Source organism: Magallana gigas, chromosome 5 (genome assembly GCF_963853765.1).
Source record: "Magallana gigas chromosome 5, xbMagGiga1.1, whole genome shotgun sequence".
Lineage (NCBI taxonomy): Eukaryota > Metazoa > Mollusca > Bivalvia > Ostreida > Ostreidae > Magallana > Magallana gigas.
The window spans coordinates 57,139,131-57,164,511 of NC_088857.1; the positions used below are offsets into that span (position 1 = coordinate 57,139,131).

Here is a 25,381-nt window from a genome sequence, read left to right on the forward strand (position 1 = left end):
CTACATTGCTTTTAAAAATATTTCTCCTTTTTCAGATATTATTGATCAAAGTTTTGAACTTCTGGCCCCTTGAAACCCCTTATTACGTAACATATGACTTAAGTATGATACTGTATAGATAAACAGCTGTACAATGAACATTTTTGCTTATATAATTAATAACAAATTATTGTTCAGTAAAGAGTTATGGTAAGAAGACTTTAGAGCCCCCTTGGCCCCTAATTTGAGGGATCAGCCCCTTTTTCTTGATATCAAAGGAAAGCTCGTGAAAATTAAAACAACTTTTGAATTACATGTTTTAACAAATTATGTGCACATCGAAAGGTATTACAGAAAATGTGCAAAAATTTCGTGGAAAAATATGGTGCTAATTTTCAGGTCCAGGCGAGCTTCAAGGCCTTGAGCAATTTTTATAATTGGAAGCATGGTGGTACATCTACATACATTCATCTACAATCCCTGAAAATTTCAAGCTTCTATCTTGATTAGTTTTGGAGGAGATGCGTGGACAAAATGACCCTTAAAAATTTACAAAATCGTCAATATCTGAAACCAGAAGTGACGTCATCATTTGAAAATTTAATAATATGTAGCACCGATCATGCTTTATCAGTCCTGAAAATTTTGTACATATCGGTTGTATAGTTTTTGAGAAATAGCGCTCCAAAAAAGTCAGAAAAAGAAAAAAAAGAATAACTAGAGCAAAGCTCGTTGCAAAGCAACGAGTGGGTCTTCCGTTAATGTCGAGAGAAAAGCTAGAAGTACCTGTAAGAAGCAGAGTTCTTAAGCCAAGAACAAGAGTAACTAAAACAATAAGAAAAAAATCGAATAATTCTTGGTACGACTTAACAAAATCCGAATGATTTTTAGTACAACTTAGCAAAAACCTTTCCGATTTCAAGAATGTCTTAACAAAATAAACCCGAATGTGTTCATGTACGACTTGACACGATTATTTTTGGTACGAATTAATTTTACATTTAACTTCACGCTTTTTTAAAACCAAGAACGCGGAGTGAAAATTTCCGGAAAAATTAAATTTTAAACCCCAATTTCTCTGTAGTGCATGGTCCGATTTTAAAACGAATTTCAGCATTAGATTAAGATTTAAAGTTTTTGATTTTGCTAAATAAAGAATATCAAATTATCGCTTAGAAAAAAGTTATCATAAAAAGATTTACTAGCCCTTTTAGCCCCTATTTACTGGGTCCAGCCCTTTTTTCTTTATATCAAATAAAAGGTCTCGCAAATGTAAACATATTTTGTTCACATGTATTCATGAATTGTAAAACGTTTTCGAGATATCTGAACAGCTCTGTTTTAGGGGCCGACCCTTTAACTCTTATCGGGGCCACCAACACCAACAAAAATTTTTAGTGGCCATATTTTTAAGAACATTATTCTTAACATTTTGTGTTCTACATTGCTTTTCAAAATATTTCTTCTTTTTCAGATATTAATGATGAAAGTTTTGAACTTCTTGGCCCTTAAAACCCCTAATTACGTAATTTATGACTTAGCCATGGCACTGTAAAGATAAACAGCTGTACAGTAAACATTTTTGCTTCTATAATTAATAACAAATTTTTGTTCAGTAAAGAGTTATTGTAAGAAGATTTTAGAGCCCTCTTGGTCCCTAATTTGAGGGGCTAGCCCCGTTTTCTTGATATCAAATTAAAGGTCTTGCAAATATAAACATATTTTGTTCACCAAGTGTTCACAAAGTGTTAACCGTTCTCAAAATATCTGTACAAATGTGTTTAAGGGGCCGACCCTTAAACTCCTTTATGGGGCCATCAACAAATAAAATTAAGGTTGTATATTGTACAGAACATTATTTTAAGCAACTTTTGTTCTAAATTGCTTTTCAAAATTTTTGTCCTTTTTCCGATATAAATGATCAAAGTTTTTAACTTCTGGCCCCCTGAAACCCCTAATTGCGTAATATATGACTTAGATATGGTACTGTATAGATAAACAGTTGTACAATGAACATTTTTGCTTCTATGATTGATAACAAAATATTGTTCAGTAAAAGGTTATTGTAAGAAGACTATAGAGCCCTCTTGGACCCTAATTTGAGGGGCCAGCCCCTTTTTCTTGATATCAAATTAAAGGTCTTGCAAAATTAAACATCCTTTGCATTACATTATTTAACAAAATATGTATACATCAAAAGATATTTCAGAAAATATTCAAAAATGTAGTAGAAAAATTTGGTGCTTATTTTCAGGTTCAGGCGAGCTTCACAGCCTTGCACAATTTTCATAAGTGAAGGCAATGGGGTACATCTACATACATTTATCTACAATCCCTGAAAATTTCAAGCTTCTATCTTGATTAGTTTCGGAGGAGATGCGTGGACAAAATGACCCTTAAAAATTTACAAAATCGTCAGTTGCTGAAACCGGAAGTGACGTCATAAATTCAAATTTTAATAACCTCGAGTATTTACGATACCAAACAAATTGTGAAAATTTCGTGGAAATCGGTTGGATAGTTTTTGAGATATAAGCCACAAAAAAAGTCAGAGGAAGAATAATAATAATGAAAAAGAATCCGAAGAAAAACAATAGGGTCTTCCGTTTGCAACGGAAGACCCTAATAAAGAAAAAGAAACCGTAGAATAACAAGAGGCTCTTCCGTTGGAAACGGAAGACCCTAATAATAATAACTAGAGCAAAGCTCGTTGCAAAGCAACGAGTGGGTCTTCCGTTTATGTCGGAAGTAAAGCTGGAAGTTCCTATAAGAAGCAGAGCTCTTAAAGCAACAACAAGAGTAACTAAAATAAAAAGATAAAAAAATCGAATTATTCCTGGTACGACTTAACAAAATCCGAATGATTTTAAGTACGAATTAACAAACACCATTTTGATTTTAAGAACGACTTAACAAAAAAAAATCCGAATGTGTTGAAGTACGACTTAACAATTTTTTTTGGTACGAGTTAATTTTACGATAAACATTATGCTATTTTTTAAACCAAGGACGCGGAATCAAAATTTCCGGAAAAACCAATTTTTAAACCCCAATATCTCTGTAATGCATTGTCCGATTTTAAAACGGCTTTCAGTGTTAGATTCATCTTAATAAGCTCTACAAAACACATATTCATTTTTGATTCGATCAGAAAATTCATTTTTTCGAAAAATTTGTTTCACTTCCGGTTTCGACCGGAAATGACAGATATTCATTTCTAGCCTTATTACAGAGGTAAATCGACCAAATCATAACCATTGAAAATTTCAAGCCTCTATCTTATTGCGTTTTTGAAAAAAGTCCGGGACAAAATGACTTTTTAAATTTTTTTAAAATGACGTCACGTCAAAACGGAGGTGAAGTTGTCTCTAAAACTTTAACATTCTCGGGGGACGTCAACTTGCAGAACTCTCTGAAAATTTCATCAAAATCGGTTAAAAACCTTTTGAGTTATGACGCAAAAAAGGAGTCAGAAGAAAAGAAAAAGAACTAGAGCAAAGCTCGTTGCAAAGCAACGAGTGGGTCTTCCGTTAATGTCGGAAGTAAAGCTGGAAATTCCTGGAAGAAGCAGAGCTCTTAAACCAATAGCAAATGTAACTAAAATATTAAATATGAAAAAAATCGAATTATTCCTGGTACGACTTAACAAAATACGAATGATTTTAAGTACGACTTAACAAACACCTTTCCGATTACATGAACGACTTAACAAAAAAAATCCGAATGTGTTCAAGTACGACTTAACAATTTTTTTTTGGTACGAGTTAATTTTACTATAAACATTACGCTATTTTTTAAACAAAGGACGCGGAATCAAAATTTCCGGAAAAATCAATTTTTAAACCCCGATATCTCTGTAATGCATCGTCCGATTTTAAAACGGGTTTCGGTTTTAAATTAAGCTTAATAAAAGCTTCTTTGCTGCTTTTTTTATTAATATCAAATTATTGGTCAGAAAAGAGTTATTATGAAAAGACTTAGTAGCCCTTCTGGCCCCTAATTTGAGGGGTCAGCCCTTTTTTCTGGATATAAAATAAAAGGTCTCGCTAATATAAACATATTTTGTTCTACAAGTGTTCATGAATTGTAAACCGTTCTCGAGATATCTGTACAAATGCGTTTTAGGGGCCGACCCTTTAACCCCTTACCGGGGCCACTAACAACAAAATTTTTGGTATCATATTGTTAATAATATTATTTTGAAGAACTTTTGTTCTACATTGCTTTTAAAAATATTTCTCCTTTTTCAGTTATTAATGATCATAGTTTTGAGTTCTGGCCCCTTGAAACCCCTAATTACGTAATATATGACTGAGGTATGGTAATGTATAGATGGACAGCTGTACAATGAACATTTTTGCTTCTATAATTAATAACAAAATATTGTTCAGTAAAGAGTTATTGTAAGAAGACATTAGAGCCCTCTAGACCCCTAATTTGAGGGGCCAGCCCCTTTTTCTTGACATCAAATGAAAGGTCTCGTAAATATAAACATATTTTGTTTAACAAGTATTCACAAAATGTTTACAGTTCTTAAGATATATGTACAAATGTGTTTTTGGGGCCGGCCCTTTAACTCCTAAATGGGGCCATAAACAAAAACATTTAAGGTAGCATATTGTACAAAACATTATTTTGAACAACTTTTGTTCTACATTGCTTTACAAAATATTTCTCCTTTTTCATATATTAATGATCAAAGTTTTGAACTTCTGGCCCCTTGAAACCCATAATTACGTAATATATGACTTAAGTATGGTACTGTATAGATAAACAGCTGTACAATGAACATTTTTGCTTCTATAATTGATAACAAATTATTGTTCACTAAAAAGTTATTGCAAAAAGACTTTAGAGCCCTCTTGGCCCCTAATTTGAGGGGCCAGCCCCTTTTTCTTGATATCAAATAAAAGCCCGTGCAAATTGAAACAGCTTTTGCATTACATGTTTTAACAAAATATTTATACGTTAAAAGATATTACGGAAAATGTGCGGACATTTTGTGAAAAAATTTGGTGCTAATTTTCAGGTTCAGGCGAGCTTCTAGGCCTTGCGCATTTTTCGCAATTGGAAGCATGGAGGGAAATCTACAGACATTCATCTACAATCCCTGCAAATTTCAAGCTTTTTTCATGATTAGTTTCAGAGGAGTTGCGTGGACAAAATGACCCTTAAAAATTTACAAATTCGTCCATATCAGAAACCGGAAGTGACGTAATCATTTGAAATTTAAACAATCAGTAGCGACATTGATGCTTTATAACTCCTAAAAATTTGGTGTAAATCGGTTGAATAGTTTCTGAGAAATAACGCTCCAAAAAAGTCAGAAAAAGAAAAAAAAGTATAACTAGAGCAAAGCTCGTTGCAAAGCAACGAGTGGGTCTTCCGGTAATGTCGAAAGTAAAGCTAGAAGTTCCTGTAAAAGCAGGGTTCTTAAACCAACATAAGAAACTAAGACGAAAAAAATTGAATTATTCTTGGTACGAATTAACAAAATCCGAATGATTCCAAGTACGAATTAATAAAGCTTATCGATTTCAAGAACGACTTAGCAAATACAAATCCGAATGTGTAAAAGTACCATTCAACAATTATTGAATAATTTTAGGTACCAGTTAATTTAACTCTGAACATAAAACTATTTTCTTAACCAAGAATGTGGAATCAAAATGTCCGGAAAAATCAATTTTTAAACCCCTTTATCTCTGTATTGCATCGTCCGATTATAGAACGGATTTCAGTTTTGAATTATGAATAATAAGCTCTTATTTTCTGTTATTATGATTAATAACAAATTATCGCAAAAAATAAGTTATTATGAAAAGTCTTCGTAGCCCCTTTGGCCCCTTATTTGAGGGGTCACTCCTTTTTTCGTGATATCAAATGAAAGGTCTTTTAAATATAAACATATTTTGTTCTACATGTATTCACGAATTGTTGACCGTTCTAGATATATACGAACAATTGTGTTTTAGGGGCCGACCCTTAAACTCCTTACCAGGGCCACCAACATAAATGTTTTAGATACCATATCGTTAAGAACATTATTTTAAGCATTTTTTGTTCTATAATGGTTATCAAAATATTTTTCCTTTTCTAGATATTAATGATCAAAGTTTTGGACATGTGGCCCCTTGAAATCCCTAATTACGTATCATATGACATATGTATGGTACCGTATAGATAAACAGATGTACAATGAACAATTTTGGTTCTATAATTGATAACAAATTATTTTTCAGTAAAGAGTTATTATAAAAAGAATTTATAGCCCTCTTGGCCCCTTATTTGAGGGGCCAGCCCCTTTTTCTTGATATCAAATAAAAGGTCTTGTAAATATAAACGCATTTTGTTCAACAAGTGTTCAGAAATTGTTGACCGTTCTAAAGATATCTGAACAAATGTATTTTAGGGGCCGACCCTTAAAATCCTTACTGGGACCACCAACAAAAATTTTTTAGGGAGCATATTGTTAAGAACATTATTTTAAGCATTTTTTGTTCTATAATGCTTATCAAAATATTTCTCCTTTTCTAGATATTTAAGATCAAAATTTCGGACTTTTTGCCCCTTAAAGCCCCTAATTACGTAACATATGACTTAGACATGGTACCGTACAGATAAACAGATGTACAATGAACATTTTTGGTTCTATAATTGATAACAAATTATTTTTCAGTAAAGAGTTATTGCAAAAATACTTTAGAGCCCTTTTGGCCCCTAATTTGAGGGGCCAGCCCCTTTTTCTGAAATCAAACAAAAGATCTAGTTAATCTGAACAACTTTTGCATTACATGTCTTAACAAAATATTTACACATTAAAAGCTAGGGCCGAAAATGTGCGAAAATTTCGTGAAAAAAATTGGTGCCAATTTTCGAGCTCGGGCGAGCTTCGCCGCCTTGCGCATTTTTCAAAATATAAAATAAATAGGATCATCTACAAACATTCATCTACTATCCCTGAAAGTTTCATATTTCTATCGCAATTAGTTTTTGAGAAGTTACGTGGACAAAATGGTCCTTAAAAAATCACTAAATCCTCAAAATCTCAAACCGGAAGTGACGTCATCGGCCAGAAATTTTACAATATCAAGTTTGTTTGATGCTCAATACGTCCTGTAAATTTCATGCAAATCGGTCAAGTAGTTCACGAGAAATAGAGTTCGAAAAAAGTCAGAAAAAAAATAAAAAATAAAATAATAATAAGGAAAAGAAACAATAGAATAACAAGAGGGTCTTCCGTCGGAAACGGAAGACCCTAATAATAAAGAAAAAGAAACCGTAGAATAACAGAAGGGTTTTCCGTTGAAAACGGAAAACCCTAATAATAACTAGAGCAAAGCTGAAACGCTGAAGACGGAAGATCCTAATAATAATAGGAATAAGAAAAGTGAAAAGGAAACAATAGAATAATAGAAGGGTCTTCCGCTGAAGACGGAAGACCCTAATAAAAAGAAACCGAAGAATAACAAGAGGGTCTTCCGTTGGAAACGGAAGACCCTAATAATAGAAAGAAACCGAAGAATAACAAGAGGGTCTTCCGTTGGAAACAGAAGACCCTAACTAGACACGATCTCGTTGCGAGCAACGAGTGGGTCTTCCGTCCGATTTTTGAATAGATTAAACTTATCAATTCAAAGATAAAATTGTAGATCTAAGCGAAAAATAAAAATTGCGGCACTCGGGGCTTGAACCCGGGTCGCCTGGGCCATGTCCTTGAATCTATCGACTGAGCTACTCGGGCTCTCGCCTCAGAAGTTTGACGCTTAATTTCTCGAGAATGCCTTGATCGATTTTAAAACAAATTACATATTCTGAATCAGTGAAAGGGTCACTATCACCTGTTTTAAAAAATTATATAAAACAAAAAAGTTGAAAATTTTCATTTTTTAAATTTACTTCCGGTGACGACCGGAAGTAACGGCGGACATTCTCGTGACCGGGGTACACCAGAAAAACGATAGATCTATCATCTCTAAAAATTTCAGCCCTCTATCTTCACTCGTTTTTTCAGAAACCTGACAGACAAAATTGACTTTTAAAAATCGTAAAACGACGGTAACTTCCGACCGGAAGTCAATTTTCAAAAACTGTCCCGGCGGTATAAAATTCAGATGACGAGGCATCATCACTGAAAATTTGAAGAAAATCGCATAAGCTAAATCCGAGAAATCGCCTGCACAAAATTTGTAAGAAAAAAAAAAGAATAAAAACTAGAGCAAAGCTCGTTGCAAAGCAACGAGTGGGTCTTCCGTTAATGTCGGAAGTAAAGCTGGAAGTTCCTGTAAGAAGCAAAGCTCTTGAACCAATAACAAGAGTAACTTAAATAAAAAGATGAAAAAATCGAATTATTCCTGGTACGACTTAACAAAATCCGAATGATTTTAAGTACGACTTAACAAAAACCTTCCTGATTTCAAGAACGACTTAACAAAAAAAATCCGAATGTGTTCAAGTACCACTTAACAATTATTTTTGGTACGAGTTAACTTTACTTTGAACATTACGCTATTTTTTAAACCAAGGGCACGGAAACAAAATTTCCGGAAAAATCAATTTTTAAACCCCGATATCTCTGTAATGCATCGTCCGATTTTAAAACGGCTTTCAGTGTTAGATTCAGGTTATTAAGCTCTACAAAACACATATTCATTTTTGATTTGATCAGATAATTCATTTTTTCGAAAAATTTGTTTCACTTCCGGTTTCGACCGGAAGTGACAGATTTTCATTTCCAGCCTTATTACAGAGGTAAATCGATTAAATCATAACCATTGAAAATTTCAAGCCTCTATCTCGAAGCGTTTTTTAGAAACGCCGCGGACAAAATGACTTTTTGAAAATTATAAAAATGACGTAACGTAAAAACGGAAGTGACGTTTTCAAAGAAACTTCACAAACTTTGAGGTATTATAGTTGCACACAACCTCTGAAAATTTCATTAAAATCGGTTGTAAACTTTTTGAGTTATAAAGCCGAAAAGGAGTCAGAAAAAAATAAAAAGAACTAGAGCAAAGCTCGTTGCAAAGCAACGAGTGGGTCTTCCGTTAATGTCGAAAGTAAAGCTGGAAGTTCCTGTAAGAAGCAGAGCTCTTAAACCAATAACAAGAGTACCTTAAATAAAAAATGAAAAAATCGAATTATTCCTGGTACGACTTAACAAAATCCGAATGATTTTACGTACGACTTAACAAATTCCGATTTCAAGAACGACTTAACAAAAAAAATCCGGATGTGTTACAGTTCGACTTAACAAAAAATTTTTAGGTACAAGTTAATTTAAACAAGAACTTGATACTACTTTCTTAACCAAAAACGCGGAATCACAATTTCCGGAAAAATCATTTTTTGAACTCGTATATCTCTGTAATGCATCGTCCGATTTTAAAACGGCTTTCAGTGTTAGATTCAGCTAAATAAGCTCTATAAAACACATATTCGTTTTTGATTGGATCAGAAAATTTATTTTTTCGAAAAATTTGATTCCCTTCCGGTTTCGACCGGAAGTGACAGATTTTCATTTCCAGCCTTATTACAGAGGTAAATCGATTAAATCATAATCATTGAAAATTTCAAGCCTCTATCTTAAAGCGTTTTTGAGAAACGCCGCGGACAAAATGACTTTATGAAAATTTTAAAAATGACGTTACGTCAAAACGGAAGTGACGTTGTACAGAAAACTTTAACATCTTTGAGAGATAATAGTTACACATTACCTCTGAAAATTTCATTAAAATCGGTTGGAAACTTTTTGAGTTATAAAGCCGAGAAGGAGTCAGAAAAAAAAAGAAAAAGTATAATAACTAGACACGATCTCGTTGCGAGCAACGAGGAGGTCTTCCGTCAGATTTTTAGAAGGTGAAATGACGTCATCGACTTTAATTTTTGACAACAAAACATGATATGGAAATAGGAGTGAAGTACTATTTTACAGAACGTTTTTTACGCGATTGCAGAGCGCTTCTTTTGGGAGAAAAACAGTCCTAATTAGACAGCAAATACATAATACAGCATACAGACGTTTTAATTAATATAATTATATATAATTTATGTATCAACTATTTAAGTGTGCTTGAATATGCAAATTTTAAAGCCAATTCGATTTGTATTAGACAATTAATTACTAAGTAGTATTTTTAACCATGTGTTTGCTACTCGATCTTCAACTGTCCGAATACAATCAAAACTTTTACAATGAATGTACACGTAAATAAAAAAATTTTAACTCACATATTCTTTCAAAATCAAAAAAAAAAATAATAAATGAATAAATTCAGCAATGAGTTTGCTTTTTAATGAATCTGACTACCATTGAGAAGAGGTTATACCAATATTGTGACCCTTATTATTTTACGGCCCGAATAAATAAAACTTCAGCTTGTTGAAAAATAGTTAGTTTTATTGTGCCCGTACCTACCGCAAGCATGTAACATTTTACTTCTTAAGGTGCCTTATCTCGAACTCTTTTTAAATACCGGTATATTTCAACTTTTACTTACTACATCCTGCTTAACTCTCTCTCTTTCTCTCTCTCTCTCTCTCTCTCTCTCTCTCTCTCTCTCTCTCTCATAACACATAAAATATTATAATATTTTGTTAGCCAAATGAAGTATCAAATTATCATTGATTACAGATATTTATGTGAATATCGCCTATATTTTGTTGAAATTGGTAGTGTAATGCATTTAATTCTCAGCAGCAAAATGTCACAAACGGACACAAATGAATTTATTTACATTTCAAATCGTACGACTGTAAAACGTATTATATTCATTGATGGCAGCTTTTTCCTTTATTATACGAGCTATGATTTAAACCAATGGTTTGATGCATCGTTAACCAATATAATTGGAAATGAAAATAACAGCGAATCAATGAACATTGGAATGTGTGATAACGTATAAACACGAGAAGCATGAGTCCTACAGCGAATCGGCTGTCCACTAGCGCGGCATCTCCTCGGCCGTGTTATGAAATTGTACACTCAACGTGGTGGGTTTGAAATGTTTGCAGTTTGATAACTGAATTTTATTTTCCAACAAAAAAACTATTTCATGACATAGACAAGATCACAAAGAACGCCCTTTTTTCAATGACAGTCATACTTTCTATTTTGTTTTTGAATTACCAGAGCAAAACAGCAATACTTTGTAGGTAATGGTACAATCCTTTTTCATTTACTCTTTTATTTCGTTAAAATCTGAATTCTTTGTGTTTGCAGCAACATAAATAAACCCGTGTGTGCATTACAGCAAGGTGCATATCTTGAGCATTGGATAACGGTAAACCACTCGCTAGTCCAGCCGCGACCCATTTCCTCGGCCGCTGGCAAGGATCGGATACGTATAATTGTTTACATACATGAAGCTCGGAATACAGCTAGCTAGATTTTAAATGCGACTCATTGCATAGAAGCAATTCTTTTACCCATAATGTGTTTTCCTAGAAAAGAATTAAACTGTTTAAACACTTTCCAAACGCAAGCTAGTACACTTGTCTATGGTAGTAGGTAAAGGATTTACTTTTAAAATCATTAAAATCGGAATTTTTGAGTTTGCAGCTACATAAATAAAACCCATGTGTGCATTATAGAAAGACGCAAATCTTGTGCATTAGTTAACGGCAGACAGCTTGCTAGTCCAGCCGCGACCTATTTCCTCGGCCGCGGGCAAGGGATCGGATACGTAATTGTTCACATACACAGCTCGGAATTCAGCTGAATTTTAAATGTGACTCAAATGCATTACATAGAAGCAGTTCTTTTATCCATAATGTGTTTCACTAGAAAATAACTACAATGTTTATACACTTTCCGTATGTAAAGTGGTATCCTTTATGTCAGTTATACGCACAAATACCCCGTTTATTTGCCAAATAAAACACAAAAACATGGTAACAAGTTTAGCTTTTTGCACTCACATTACGCAATACACGAACAAAATATTATTGTTACGACATTAATAAGATCATAATGAACATATTTTGCAGCGACAGCCATATTGAAATCTTAACCGCTTTTGAGTTATAGAGCTAATACTTTCAAGAACTCTAGGTCCCTAATTTGAGGGGCCAGCCCCTTTTTCTTGATGTTAAATAAAAGATCTTTTAAACATAAATCTTTTTTGTTCTACATGTCTTAACAAAATATTTTTCGGAAAAAAAGATAAATTAAGAAAACCATGCAAAATCACAACGCTTTTTTATCTCATTTTTGGAGCCCAACCGAGCTTCGGCGTATTTTGCGCTGAATAATTATAAATGCCCTATTGCAAATCTACATTCTTTGGACTATCATTCCTGAAATTTTGAACTCAATATCTTTTTTAGTTTATGAGAACCTTCGTGGACAAGCCGACCCTATAAAAATCGTTGAATTGTTAATATCTCAAAACCGGAAGTGACGTCATCATTAAAAAAAATTTCCAATAAGGTTCGGAGCAATATCTATCAGATCTGAAAGTTTCATGTTAATCGACCGAGTATTTTGTGAGAAATCGTCTGCACAAAATATGTAAGAAAAAAAAAGAATAGGGAAAAAGAAACCGAACGAAAACAATAAGGTCTTCCGTTGGAAACGGAAGACCTTAATAATAAAAAGAAACCGAAGAATAACAAGAGGGTCTTCCGTTGAAAACGGAAGACCCTAATAATAATAATAATAGAAAGAAACCGAAGAATAACAAGAGGGTCTTCCGTTTAAAACGGAAGACCCTAATAATAATAGGAAAACTGAAAAAAAAACAATAGAATAATAGTAGGGTCTTTCGTTGAAGACGGAAGACCCTAATAAAGAAAAAGAAACCGTAGAATAACAGAAGGCTTTTCCGTTGTTAATGGAAAACCCTAATAAGAACTTCGATCTCGTTGCGAGCAACGAGTAGGTCTTCCGCCCGATTTTTGAATAGATCAGATCAAACTTATCAATTCAAAGATAAAACTGTACATCTAAGCGAAAAATAGTGAGAAAAAAATTGCCGCACTCCAGGCTTGAACCCGGGTCGCCTTGGCCATGTCCACGACTCTATCGACTGAGCTACTCGGACTCTCGCTTCAGAACTTTGACGCTTAATTTCTCGAGAATGCCTTGATCGATTTTAAAACAAATTACATATTCTGAATCAGTAAAAGGGTTACTATCATCTAATTGGAAAAAATATATCAAAACAAAAAGTTTAAAATTTTCATTATTTAAATCTGCTTCCGGTGATGACCGGAAGTGACGGCCACCTTTCTCTTGACCGAGGTTCACCAAATAATAGCTAGATCTATCATCTCTGAAAATTTCAGTTCTCTATCTTTACTCGTTTTTGAGAAACATCGCCGACAAAATTGACTTTTAAAAATCGTAAAACGACGATAACTTCCGATCGGAAGTAAATTTTTAAAAGGCATCAGCCCTGAAAATTTGAAGGAAATCGAACGAGTCATCTCCGAGAAATCGCCTGCACAAAATTTGTAAGACAAAAAAATAATAATAAGAAGAAGAAAAGTGAAAAAGAAACATTACAATAATAGAAGGGTCTTCCGCTGAAGACGGAAGACCCTAATAATAAGAAAAGTGAAAAAGAAACAATAGAATAATAGAAGGGTCTTCCGCTGAAGACGGAAGACCCTAACAATAGAATTGAAAAAGAAACCGAAGAATAATAGAAGGGTCTTCCGCTGAAGACGGAAGACCCTAATAAAGAAAAAGAAACCTTTGAATAACAAGAGGGTCTTCCGTTGGAAACGGAAGACCCTAAAAAGAAACAATAGAATAAGAAGATGGTCTTCCGTCGGAAACGGAAGACCCTAATGAAAAAGGAATCCGAAGAAAAACAAGAGGGTCTTCCGTTGGAAACGGAAGACCCTAACTAGACACGATTTCGTTGCGAGCAACGAGGAAGTCTTCCGTCTGATTTTAGAACTTGGGATTTATGTTCGATCTTGAATTTGCTATTTAACAACTAAACATGATTTAAAACAGGAAATGAGGTTCTACATTCTAAGAGCCAGATACTATTTTGTTAGGTGTAAGAGCTTTGTTCAACAAGTGTTTAGAAATTCGTCACCGTTCTTGAGATATCTGTTAAAAACGTTTTAGGGGCCAGTCCCTTATCTCCTTATTGGGGCCGCTGAACCAAATGTTGACGGTTGCATATTATTAAGTACATCATTTTTAACATCTTTTCTTCTGTACTTAATTTTAAAATATTTTTCCTTTTTGAGATATAGGTGATCAAAGTTTTGGAATGTTGACCCCTAAAAAACCCTAATTACGTAACACATTAGCAAATCATTATATTGTAAGGCTACATAACTGTAAGATAAACATATTTGCTTCTATAATTTATTACAAAAAATCCCTCGGTAAAGAGCTATAGGAAAAAGATTTTAGAGCACTCTAGATCCGTAATATAACGGGCCAGCACCTTTTTCTTGGTATCAAATGAACGGTCTTGTAAATTTGAACGTTTTTTACATTACATGTTTTAACAAAATATTTTCCAGAAAAGAGATAAAGAAAGAAAAGCACGAAAATTCACAACGTTTTTTTAATCTCAATTTTCGGGTCCAGGCGAGCGTCGACGTTTTTCAAGATAAAAATAATTAAAGACCTTCATGCACAACTTCAGTCTTTTGTATACCAACCCTGAAAATTTCAACTTTATATCTGCAATAGAGTGTCAAGGTCTGTAGACCTCTTTATTTGTATATTTATTCATAATCACAACATTTCACACATTAAAAGTATTCAACGTGACTGTAATTACAATATAAACACAATTGTGTAAATCAGCACACAAAAAGTCTTTATTTAATATTCACTCCATGATGGTTTCATGATTGCATACAGTAAACTGAACTTAAAAGAAGAAAATAATAGGACATGGCTTTTCTCACAACATGATAATATTATCAAATATATTCTGATATAAATAAACTTTAAGAGCCCTTATTATCTAAAACAGTCCCTGGGTATAAGTTCTAATAGTTCCAAATTTTAGCCTCCGGGATAGGGAATTTTAATGTTTCCAGGCGAGGTGAATAAAATTTCTTATAATTATTACTATAATAGATTACTATAATAATTTCATAAGAGTCCGGGTTTCTTAAACTAGAGATGGTATCGTCGCCGTTTTGTCACAGTATTTGACCGCTGAAAGTTTGGCATTGAGAATTACAGCTTCCGTACATTAATGATACATTCTAGAATGTCACTTATAAAGGTAGCTCGCGGGTTCACTGCTTAAAAGAAAATCTATCCAGGAATTGTCCGTTGATTAATTGGTTTGGAAGTTTTAATTCTAAAATCTTTTAAACATTTGTCTGCGTGGTTATAATGGTACCCTGTTACAAACACAGGAATGCTGATCAAATAAAGCAACAGCAATTTCAATTAAATATATAACAACATGCACATTGTAGTCAATAAACGCATTTCGAAACTTTGTTCTTCATTTTTAAACGAATCGGACGTCTTTAATTTTATTCAACAAATGAAACAAAAGACATAAATTAAAACCAATTCATTAAAAATTATCAATTCCTTTTTGGTGAGTTATTTGCAAAAAACCTTTAATTTTTGAAAGGTTTTTCTTATTATAACGTTACACTTTGTTAGTGCGACGTCACATTTTTTTACTCCTAAGAACAAAACAAAAATTTAAATTGCGTTTATTTTAAACTAGTCACATATATAAGAACATTTTAAAAAGTGAGTACAAACTGTCTTAGGAACAATTCAGATACCAACATTTCAACAGCTCTGGCTTTTCCCTCAATGGTTATTTTGCACAATTCAAGTGTTTTTTTTTCAATTGAGACGATTACTACAAACTAATGTTAATATCGCAAAAAAGGAGTACTTGTTGAAAAACGCAAATAAAGAGATTATTTACATGTATAATAAATTAAAGCCGATATTGGTAGTTTGTGAAGTTATGTTTAAAAAAAAGTACTTTATCTATCAATCAAAAATAATATCTACCCATCTTGACTACATTTCGTGTTCTGAGTCGAACCTTATTTTAAAAAAAAATCAGAATGTCAACATTTGGCCATTGTTTACACACTTCTAATTCATATGTATATACGTTAGTGTATTATATTTTAAAAGCAAAGTCTTAGGAAGACATCATGTATACAATGATCACTCTTGCTGAATAAAGTTAAAAATTGACATTGAAGAGAAAGGAATCTAAAAATATGTTGTATAATAAATCAATTAATACTTATCTACTATAATTGTAAATCGTATTTATTTTCATAAAAAAAAAAATTCGGAACAGTGAGTGAAAAAATCAAGAAAATCGATCGCTGAAGTTGAATTCCCCGCCGTTATGGTGGCTGCCATTGAACGTTAATCTATGACGTCACACCATCTGTTTTATCAACATAGCATCAGTACAAGTTATCTTTTTAAAAGATTAATGAATTAATGCTAGGCATTACATAACAGAAAAGTAAATTTCTAAAACCATTTGTTCATTTTCTGAATCGAATTATTATCAATGCACAGAGGTGTACTGGAATGGTTTTGGGATGGAAGGGGGGTGCGAATCTAGAGTTGTCTTCACATCAGTAGTGACATAGTCCATTAACTGCGCTTAAATCATGCATTTTGTATTTACTGTTATTTCAATTTTGACGTTAAAAACAAGAGACCAATAGAAACAAATGGTACGCAAGATTCAAATCTTCTTCGGAAAGCTCCGAAAACAAATCCCATGTTAATTCACGAGCTTGAAGGTAGTTAAGAAATCTGACTATTATTATTTTAGAAATGACTTAGCATATAAATCCTAAACTATGCGTATGTCAGTAAAAAGGACTAACTTAGCTGCTAGCGCCCAAGAGCGCTAGCAATCAGCAGATCGTAATATTCGCTAGAAATAACAAGCTCTTGAAAATTTTATACAATATCGATTTGAGCTGTTCTTGTACCATTGACTTTCCACTCAATTACAAACCAACGTCAAACGAAGCATGTTCGTTGAAATCTAAAAGCGAATGATAGCGTCAGAGGTGTGAAAATTGTCAACAGATGCAAAGTTTCGTAGAAAATATGCGCTGTCGTTATTTCGATATGGTAACTACGACTTGAGAGAATGATTTTAAACACCCCGATTACAATAATAGCATACTTATTCAGTTAGCAAAGAAATTTACTTGGAATAAGTATTTACTCGAGGTCATTTTCAACTTTCAATGATTGCTGATTACAGCTGTCATTCATTTAATAAACATTAATATACGAGTATTTATGTAAACAAGTATGTATTCTTGGAATTGACGTGTGAATCTAAATATTGTTAATTTTGTTTAGTCAATTACTTAACTAACAGAAAGACATCAACCAGCGTCTATTCCGAACAGTATGTACATATTGTATACATGTGAACGAAACCGGAATAAATGGTTGACGTCAAAATAATTAATTTTTCTGTTTTTTTAATATAAAAGAGTTTTACATCATGTCAGCCTCAAGTAAATACGATTCCTTTACTTCAAACGTGCATTTATGCTCCATTATGTAGTTTATTTTCAAAACAGCATGGCCGCATGTAATAATTTAACCCACTTTTTTAACATAAATTAAATATATTTTTGATTTTCTTTCTCCTTTAAATCAATTATTGGACTACACACTCCTTCTCTTTCAGGAAATGTGTTAAAAACACGGAACATTGCAGATTTACAAAAATGACTCTTTATGTGAATGGCATACCAAAGAGTTCATGTACCTCACGGGACATTGTGAACGTTTTTAGTTCAGGTAGTCATTTTTATGTTTTATCATTGCAATGCTTGCATGGAACTGAACAATTCAAATCAAGATTGTGCATATATGGGTGTCATCGGGTTCACAGGTGTGTGACTGTCAGTAAATATATTGGGTCTCAATAGCTCAGTGGTTAGAGCGCTGGCGCAGTACGCCAGAGGCCCTGGGTTCGAGTCCCGGTTGAGATTTGACTTTCCACCACCTGTGACGTGTGCATTAACTTATTTTGTTGTCATACACAGTTGGGTAGGTAAAATAAATGAATTGTGTGAGAAAAAATAAGTTGCAGACAGATTTAGTTTTATGACAACAGTCAAACATCACTTAATGTTAAGTGGTAAATATAACGTTACCACATTGAATTGATATAGTGTATATATCTTATAAAAGAGACTGTAAAATAACAATACAATTCAATTTGAAATTTTGTTTAAAGTTACTCAGGTGAAACGTGTGAAGATAGATCAAGAACATGTGAGTATATGTATATATACACGATTTTGATTCAAGTTGACTTTACTTATTAATTAAATTCAAGGAATTTTGTTTTGGATATCATCAAAGTAAAATGCACTGCATACAAATCTATGGAGTCTAGAGAAATTAACATCAATTATACTAAAACGTTTTTCAAAATAATTACAAAAAATTATCCTATTTTACAGGGACGCGCTCGTGTTGAACTATATGACAAAACATCAACATCTTTTGTGCTCACTAAGGTAAAATACATGTATTTGATAAAATCTTTAGCGTATACATTTCAGCTTGTTAAATAATTCAAAAGGATGCTTTGACATCTTTCCAATACTACTTTTCAGAAATGGAAAATCAATGGTTCAGAATTACATGTTATGGATTCAGAACAATCCATTGCAAAAGGAAGTAACAATAGAACAAATAATGAAATAGAAATGCAATCAGATAGAAACAATAAGACACGAGCAAAATCTGAAATGCCATATCAACTATATAGGAGAAATGCAAATTCATTTTGGGCTGACATACCACATCATGCATCTAGAATTAGAGCCAAAAAAGCTAAAGTCAAGTTCTATACTGGCTTTACGAAAAGAACTTGCACTGAAACAATGTTTGGTATGTGCCAAAATAAAAGAAAGATACAGAAAAGGAACTCGAAAAAATCAAACGTGAAACAGCACATCTTAACTCATAGTTACAATTCTCTGAAACTGGTAAGACAGATTACTTACCTTTGACTTTATAAAGCAAATTAAAAAAAATCATTTTTATTTAGGGTATAGAAATACTAATCAAGTTTCTTTCTTTCTTTCTTTCTTTCTTTCTTTCTTTCTTTCTTTCTTTCTTTCTTTCTTTCTTTCTTTCTTTCTTTCTTTCTTTCTTTCTTTCTTTCTTTCTTTCGTTCCTACTTTCCTTCTTTCTATGCTCTAAAGTACTCATAATGTATTAATGACATAATACCCTGTATACTATATATAGCTAGTATTCAATGCGAAAAATAATCAAACATAAGTTCTTCACTTAAACTACTAAATCAACACTCACTTAAACAAACGTTCGAAAACAGCACTCTGTAACATTGCAGTGATAATCTATATTTAATTAATATATACTAGCAGAAAAAAGAAACCGTGCATTATTTAATATATGAAAAAAACATTTAAAAATTACAACGATCATTTTATTTTTTCTGATATTCCACCCAACACCATAACGCTACCTCCACCAAATTGTTGACGTTGCACAACACGCAACGATACACCCTACAACGGCCGTCACTGCTATCCAAATGAAATCTGGATTCATCAATGAACAGAATATTGGCCCAGTCCTATATTCTGAATCGCAGATGTCGATACATGTACGATGACGTTGAAGCAGTACTGGGCGCACCGCTGGACGTCTTGGTCTGATGTTTTTCTCGCGCAGATGATTACGCACAGTTATTGGACTAATTGGTCGAAGCTCTTGAATGCTACGGGCAGTCAAACTTGCTGTCTGGAAACGATTTCTCAGATGCACAAGTCTAATGTGGTTGTCCTGTTAACGCGACCTCACACGAGGTCGCCCAGAGCGCGGTCCTTCCTGAGTGTTGCCAGATTGTTGCAGAAGTCTCCATAATGACTGGATGGTGTTCTGATGAACTCCATAGTGTCTTGCTACAGTTTATTGTGCCATTCCAGCTTGCAGCATCCCAACAGCACGATTACGTTGAGTCGTGACATGACATATGGGTAAATTTTGTTAAAACTAAAGCGATTTCCTTAACAAAAAAAGTTTAAACAAATCCTTTACAGTTCTTATTCCAAACAGTATTGGCCTGTAAAATTCGTGCGTACAAATTCTTCAATAAACAACAGGTGCTCACTAACCGTACACCCGGACGGTTACCATCCGATATTGTCAAAAACATTACCATTATCGATTGTTTAAATTTTATAAATACAAACAATATCAATAGAAAAACTATACTAAATTTTATAATGCACAGTTTCTTTTTCCGCTAGTATATTTATTTTATTGGATTATTACAAATAAAAGTAGATTATGCCCCTGCCCTTACCCTATCAAACGGGTTTTTTAGGGGGGCAGTCGCTTGAATTGGATTCGCCTTTGTATGCTAACATTATCTTAGAAGATTCTAATGAGTGTAGTTTTCTTTAAGCATGCTCATTTTTAATGCCTAGAGATATATGGTATATACATGGATACACACTGATGCTTATTAGTTTAAGGAGGTACAATGATCATAAACTGAATTTGTAAATCAGGGGTTATAGGTCAAAGCAAATTTCTCTCAAATGTTTTTCAACCTAATTACCATTAATTTTTGGTTTCATGGGGACAGAACAATCCCATAGGGTCATGACTTACGTAACATTTAAGGACGTTGTTTACTCAGTTCTCAAATTTGGATTGTTATTAAGTTCAATGTAATGAGTAAAATTTGTTCTAAACAATAAAAGTATTTATGAGATGAATTATTATTGACAAACCATACGATTTTTTTATTTTATTGTAGAATAAGGCTCAAACAAAGTTTGACTTTTGGCCAAACAGAGGAAATTCGAACTAAATTTGTCATCAGATTTTGTTTTCTGATAAAACATTTTTGGCAGGAATATTCTGATAAAACATGTTTGGCAGTAATATTAATATTAATTAGTTATATTAATACTAATATCAAAAATTAAAATTTTATAACTTAGTCTGTATAATTTTGTTCTGTTGGTTTTATCCTCACTTATTCATTAAAATAATTGCATGACATGAATTGCCAAAATATTGAAACAATGCTTAAAAACAATAAAAGACACCATATCTCAACATTTTAAACATTGACCTCTTATGAATTTTATGACAACCGAATAAGGTTAATATCAGTGGTTTAATACTTTATATGTTTTTGCATTATCCTCATTTAATTTTTTTGTAAAATCGAATGAAAAATGGGTAGGGATTTGAAAACTAATAGGAACAATTCGGACTGGAATATTTTTTAAAATTGTTGTTGAAATCGTAATGCTTTGTACTTATCTAGTGTCACTGCTATCATAAACTGTATTTCACTTTTTAAAGTGTTTTATTATTTGTAATATATTTACAATTAAGAAAATTACAATCGTAGTGTAACATTTAATGGGATTTTCTTTTTTATAAAAAAAATAATTCAATGGCCATTAACTCAAAAATAAGGTCATTTGCCTGCTTTCTTGAAAGTGGAAAATAATGTTACAATCAAAGGTCCAAAACATATTTTTTTTTTATTATCATTAGTTGTTTTTTTCCATTTCTAGTAAACTTCGTCCTTAATGCAAAATAATTGAATTTAATTGAATTACATTGAATACCGATATCATTTTTTTATTTTCTCTTTAATGATGTGGATTTTTTGTCTGTTTGGAATAGTCCCACAAGAAATCGATATTCTAAAACCCATAGCCATAAGCTGAGCTTCATGAGCATGTTGTTTTCCTCTAAAATACCAACTCTTAAAGTGTGTTTCATTTTACTATGGAATACCCTGTTGGTTTGGCTTTATTTCTTGTTTATTGATAAGACTGTCGACACCTGTGATTTAGTTATCCATAGGCCTAATTGTCTGAGCAAAAAGAAAAAAAATATATTTGCAGTTGATGTGAATTAATATTTAAAAAAATTACATATTCAATATAATATGAGCTTCAGACATTATTTAAAAAAAAATTCTGAAGACTATATTGCCTGTTAATGATTATCTTTGAACATTAAAAAAAGAAGAGAAATAATAAAACTACATAATATTTTTTAAAGTGACTCAAAGTATAAACTATTTGTTATTCATATACATGTATAACATATGGTTGCCAAATATAAAACCCAATCATATTGAAGCAAGAGAGACGAACTTTTTATTAATATACATACAATAATTATGACAAAACATTCAAAGAACAATAATAAAAATGTCAAATCACACAGCAAAATAATATTATTCTGATTCAAATTCACATGTGAAAGTTAATCAAATTTCATTAAACTTGAGACCTTTCATAAAATTAAAGCTCACAATTCACTGGTCAATGAAAAGGTCCTTGCGCTCCAAAAGCTGAGAAATTTTACAGTCCAGTGCACAATTTTCACTCTCTAGCTTGCTAAAATTCAAACTGTGTTTGCATAGCGGTTTCAAGCACTCCTTGGCTAACATATAATCTGTCGATCTATTTTGATACCCATTTTTACGTTATAAACGTGTATAGAGTATTTATTGGAAAACACGGTCGGAATATTAAAATCAATATCCGAATGAGTCTGTGTGTGTATATCTAGATTGGGGTTTGTGTAAATATTCAGAAAAGGATATTTTCTTCATGTGATCCGTCTGTGTTCCACTCTTGTGAATTCCATCAAAAGGCAATGCTCCAACAACGAGGAAGAATACCGCTCCACCAATGAGCAAGAGGACAGCTCTACCAATGAAGAAGGATCAGTCACTGGGTGAAAAATCTCCACAGTTGAAGGAGCAGCATTCACCATCGAGGGAAATCCAGCATCAAATGTCTAAGGCCTAGGAAGAATGCAAGTGGTGGCAGAAGTCTAATTGAGGGGTCCAAAGTCAATGAAATTTGTGGCAATTACCATCTGGCTGGTTGCCCTGGAAATAGTTGCCTTCAATATGGTTGGATTTGTCTCCTTATAGATAAGATAATTTTATATGGAAAGTGGTTCTTTATTTCCAGCATCCTATGACCTAAGAACCAGCACATGATGACTGTATGCCTACTTTTGAACAAGTCGCTCTTCCCAGTTAGTTAGAATTTCACCTTCGATAGGCAAATTCCTCGGGAATTGAAATCCACAGAGCAGCACTCCATGCTGGCATCAAAGCTCAACTCCTGGTCATGAAGACAATCTTCATAACTAATATCTTCCTCAGCCTCAAGGCCCAAAACATCTTGAAGATCCATATCTAAACCTGACATAGTTTCTAAAAAATAATTAAAATACTCATAATTTCATGAACTTGACAAACTAATACATATATACACATTAAGTAGACTTTTCTATCTTAAGAGTTTTTTTCTAAGGTCTTCTGTTTCCAACGGAAGACCTTATAGTTTTCGTACGGTTTATTATTATTAAGGTCTTCCGTTTTCCAACGGAAGACCTTATTGTTCTCGTTCGGTTTCTTTTTCCGTATTATTATTAAGGTCTTCCGTTTCCAACGGAAGACCTTATTGTTCTCGTTCGGTTCCCTATTCTTTTTATTATTATTTTTCTTTTTTTTTCTTACAAAATTTGAGTACAGGATTTCTCAAAAACTACTCGACCGATTCTAAAACTTTTTACTAATGACGTCACTTCTGGTTTTGAGTCATTTACAATTTAACGACTTTTAGAGGGTCGGCCTATCAAGGGGTAAACTCCTAAACGATTTAAGAAATTGAGTTCAAAATTTCAGTGATTGTAGACAAAAGGCTGTAGATCTGACATGTGGTATATATATTTTCCTGTGAACAAAAGCGCCGAAGTTTGCCCGAGCTCGAAAATTACGGTTAAAAAGCGTCGTGATTTTTCGTGGTTTTCTTTCAATATTTCTTTCCTTGATAGTATATTGTTATAACATGTAGAACAACAAATCTTTAAAAAGTCAAGAACTTTCATTTGACATCAAGGAAAAGGGGCTGGCCCTTCAAAAAAGGGGCTGAGTGGGCTCTAAAGACTTGTATTGATAACATTTTACTGTGAAATATTTTGTGATACCTTAAAGAAGCAATTATGTTCATTCTAACGTTATTCACCTACACATGGCAATCATTTACTCATATGTTACGTAATTAGGGATTTAAAGGGGCCAGAAGTCCAACATTTTGATGCTGCATATCCAAGAATGGGGGAAAATTTTGAAAAGCAATATTGAACAAAAGATGCTCAATATATTGAGCTTAACATTTCTTTGTTTAGCGGTCTCTAAAAGGAGTTACAGGGTCGGCCCCTAAAACGACACTCTCAAGATATCTCGAGAACGGTACAGAATTTGTAAACACCTGTTGAACAAAATGTGTTTGAATTGACAAGAACTTTCTTATGACATCAAGGAAAAGGGGCTGGCCCTTCAAATTAGGGGCTGAGGGGGCTCTAAAGTCTTTGAATGATAAATTTGCACTGTGAAATATTTCGTGAAGCGTTTTTGAAAAGCAATATTGAACAAAAGATGCTCAAAATATTGAGCTTAACAATCTGCAACCATAGTTTCTTTGTTATGCAGTCCCTAAAAGGAGTTACAAGGTCGGCCCCTAATACGACCTCTCAAGATATCTCGAAAACGGTACAAAATTTGGAAACGTTTGTTAAACAAAATGTAATTGAATTGATTAGAGCTTTCATATGAAATCATGAAAAAGGGACTGGGCTTTCAAATAAGGGGCTGAGGGAGCTTTAAAGTCTTTTAATGATAACTTTTTACCGTGAAATATTTTGTGATGCGTTATAGAGGCAATTAAGTTCATTCTTAGGTTATTTACCTAAACATGGCAATCAATTTATCCTATGTTACGTAATGAGGGATGTTAAGGGGCCAGAAGTCCAAAACTTTGATGCTCAATATTTCAAAATAGAGGAAAATTTTGAAAAGCAATATTGAACAAAAGATGCTCAAAATATTGAGCCTAACAATCTGCACCAATAATTTTTTTGTTATGCGGTCCCTAAAAGGAGTTACAGGGTCGGCCCCTAAAACGACCCTCTCAAGATATCTTGAGAACGGTACAAAATTTGTAAACGTCTGTTGAACAAAATGTGTTTGATTTAATTAGAGCTTTCTTATAAAATCATGAAAAAGGGGCTGTCCCTTCAAATAAAGGGCTGAGGGAGCTCTAAAGTCTTTTAATGATAACATTTTGCCGTGAAATAATTTGTAATACGTTATAGAGGCAATTATGTTCATTCTAACGTTATCCACCTACCAATGGCAATCATTTACTCCATTGGTACATACTGTAGAAGCACATATTTTCGTTGGGTCGAAATTTCGTTGTTTTTGAACCAAATAAAATTCGTTGGCTTTAAATTTCGTCACATCATAATATCTTTGTATTCATTATTACTTTGATTAAAAATTCGTCATGGATTTAATTTCGTTGATTTCTACTGCCAACGAAAATAACGAAATTAAAT

The 25,381-nt window shown here is 33.1% G+C and overlaps 1 protein-coding gene and 1 non-coding gene across 2 annotated transcripts in view; both read left to right on the plus strand.

Moving 5' to 3' along the window:
- The window catches only part of LOC117691117 (sterile alpha motif domain-containing protein 9-like), a 102,529-nt gene that overhangs the window by 18,927 nt on the left and 58,221 nt on the right, over positions 1–25,381 (plus strand). Inside the window, exons 2-5 of the mRNA XM_066083807.1 lie at positions 17,625–17,737; positions 18,180–18,217; positions 18,409–18,465; positions 18,565–18,939. Coding sequence (XP_065939879.1) covers positions 17,665–17,737; positions 18,180–18,217; positions 18,409–18,465; positions 18,565–18,939 — 543 coding nt within the window. The 5' untranslated portion in view covers positions 17,625–17,664. The remainder of the gene's footprint in view (positions 1–17,624; positions 17,738–18,179; positions 18,218–18,408; positions 18,466–18,564; positions 18,940–25,381) is intronic.
- Trnat-agu (transfer RNA threonine (anticodon AGU)) lies at positions 17,859–17,931 on the plus strand. The gene has a single exon. It is a non-coding gene; the product is annotated as a tRNA-Thr (tRNA).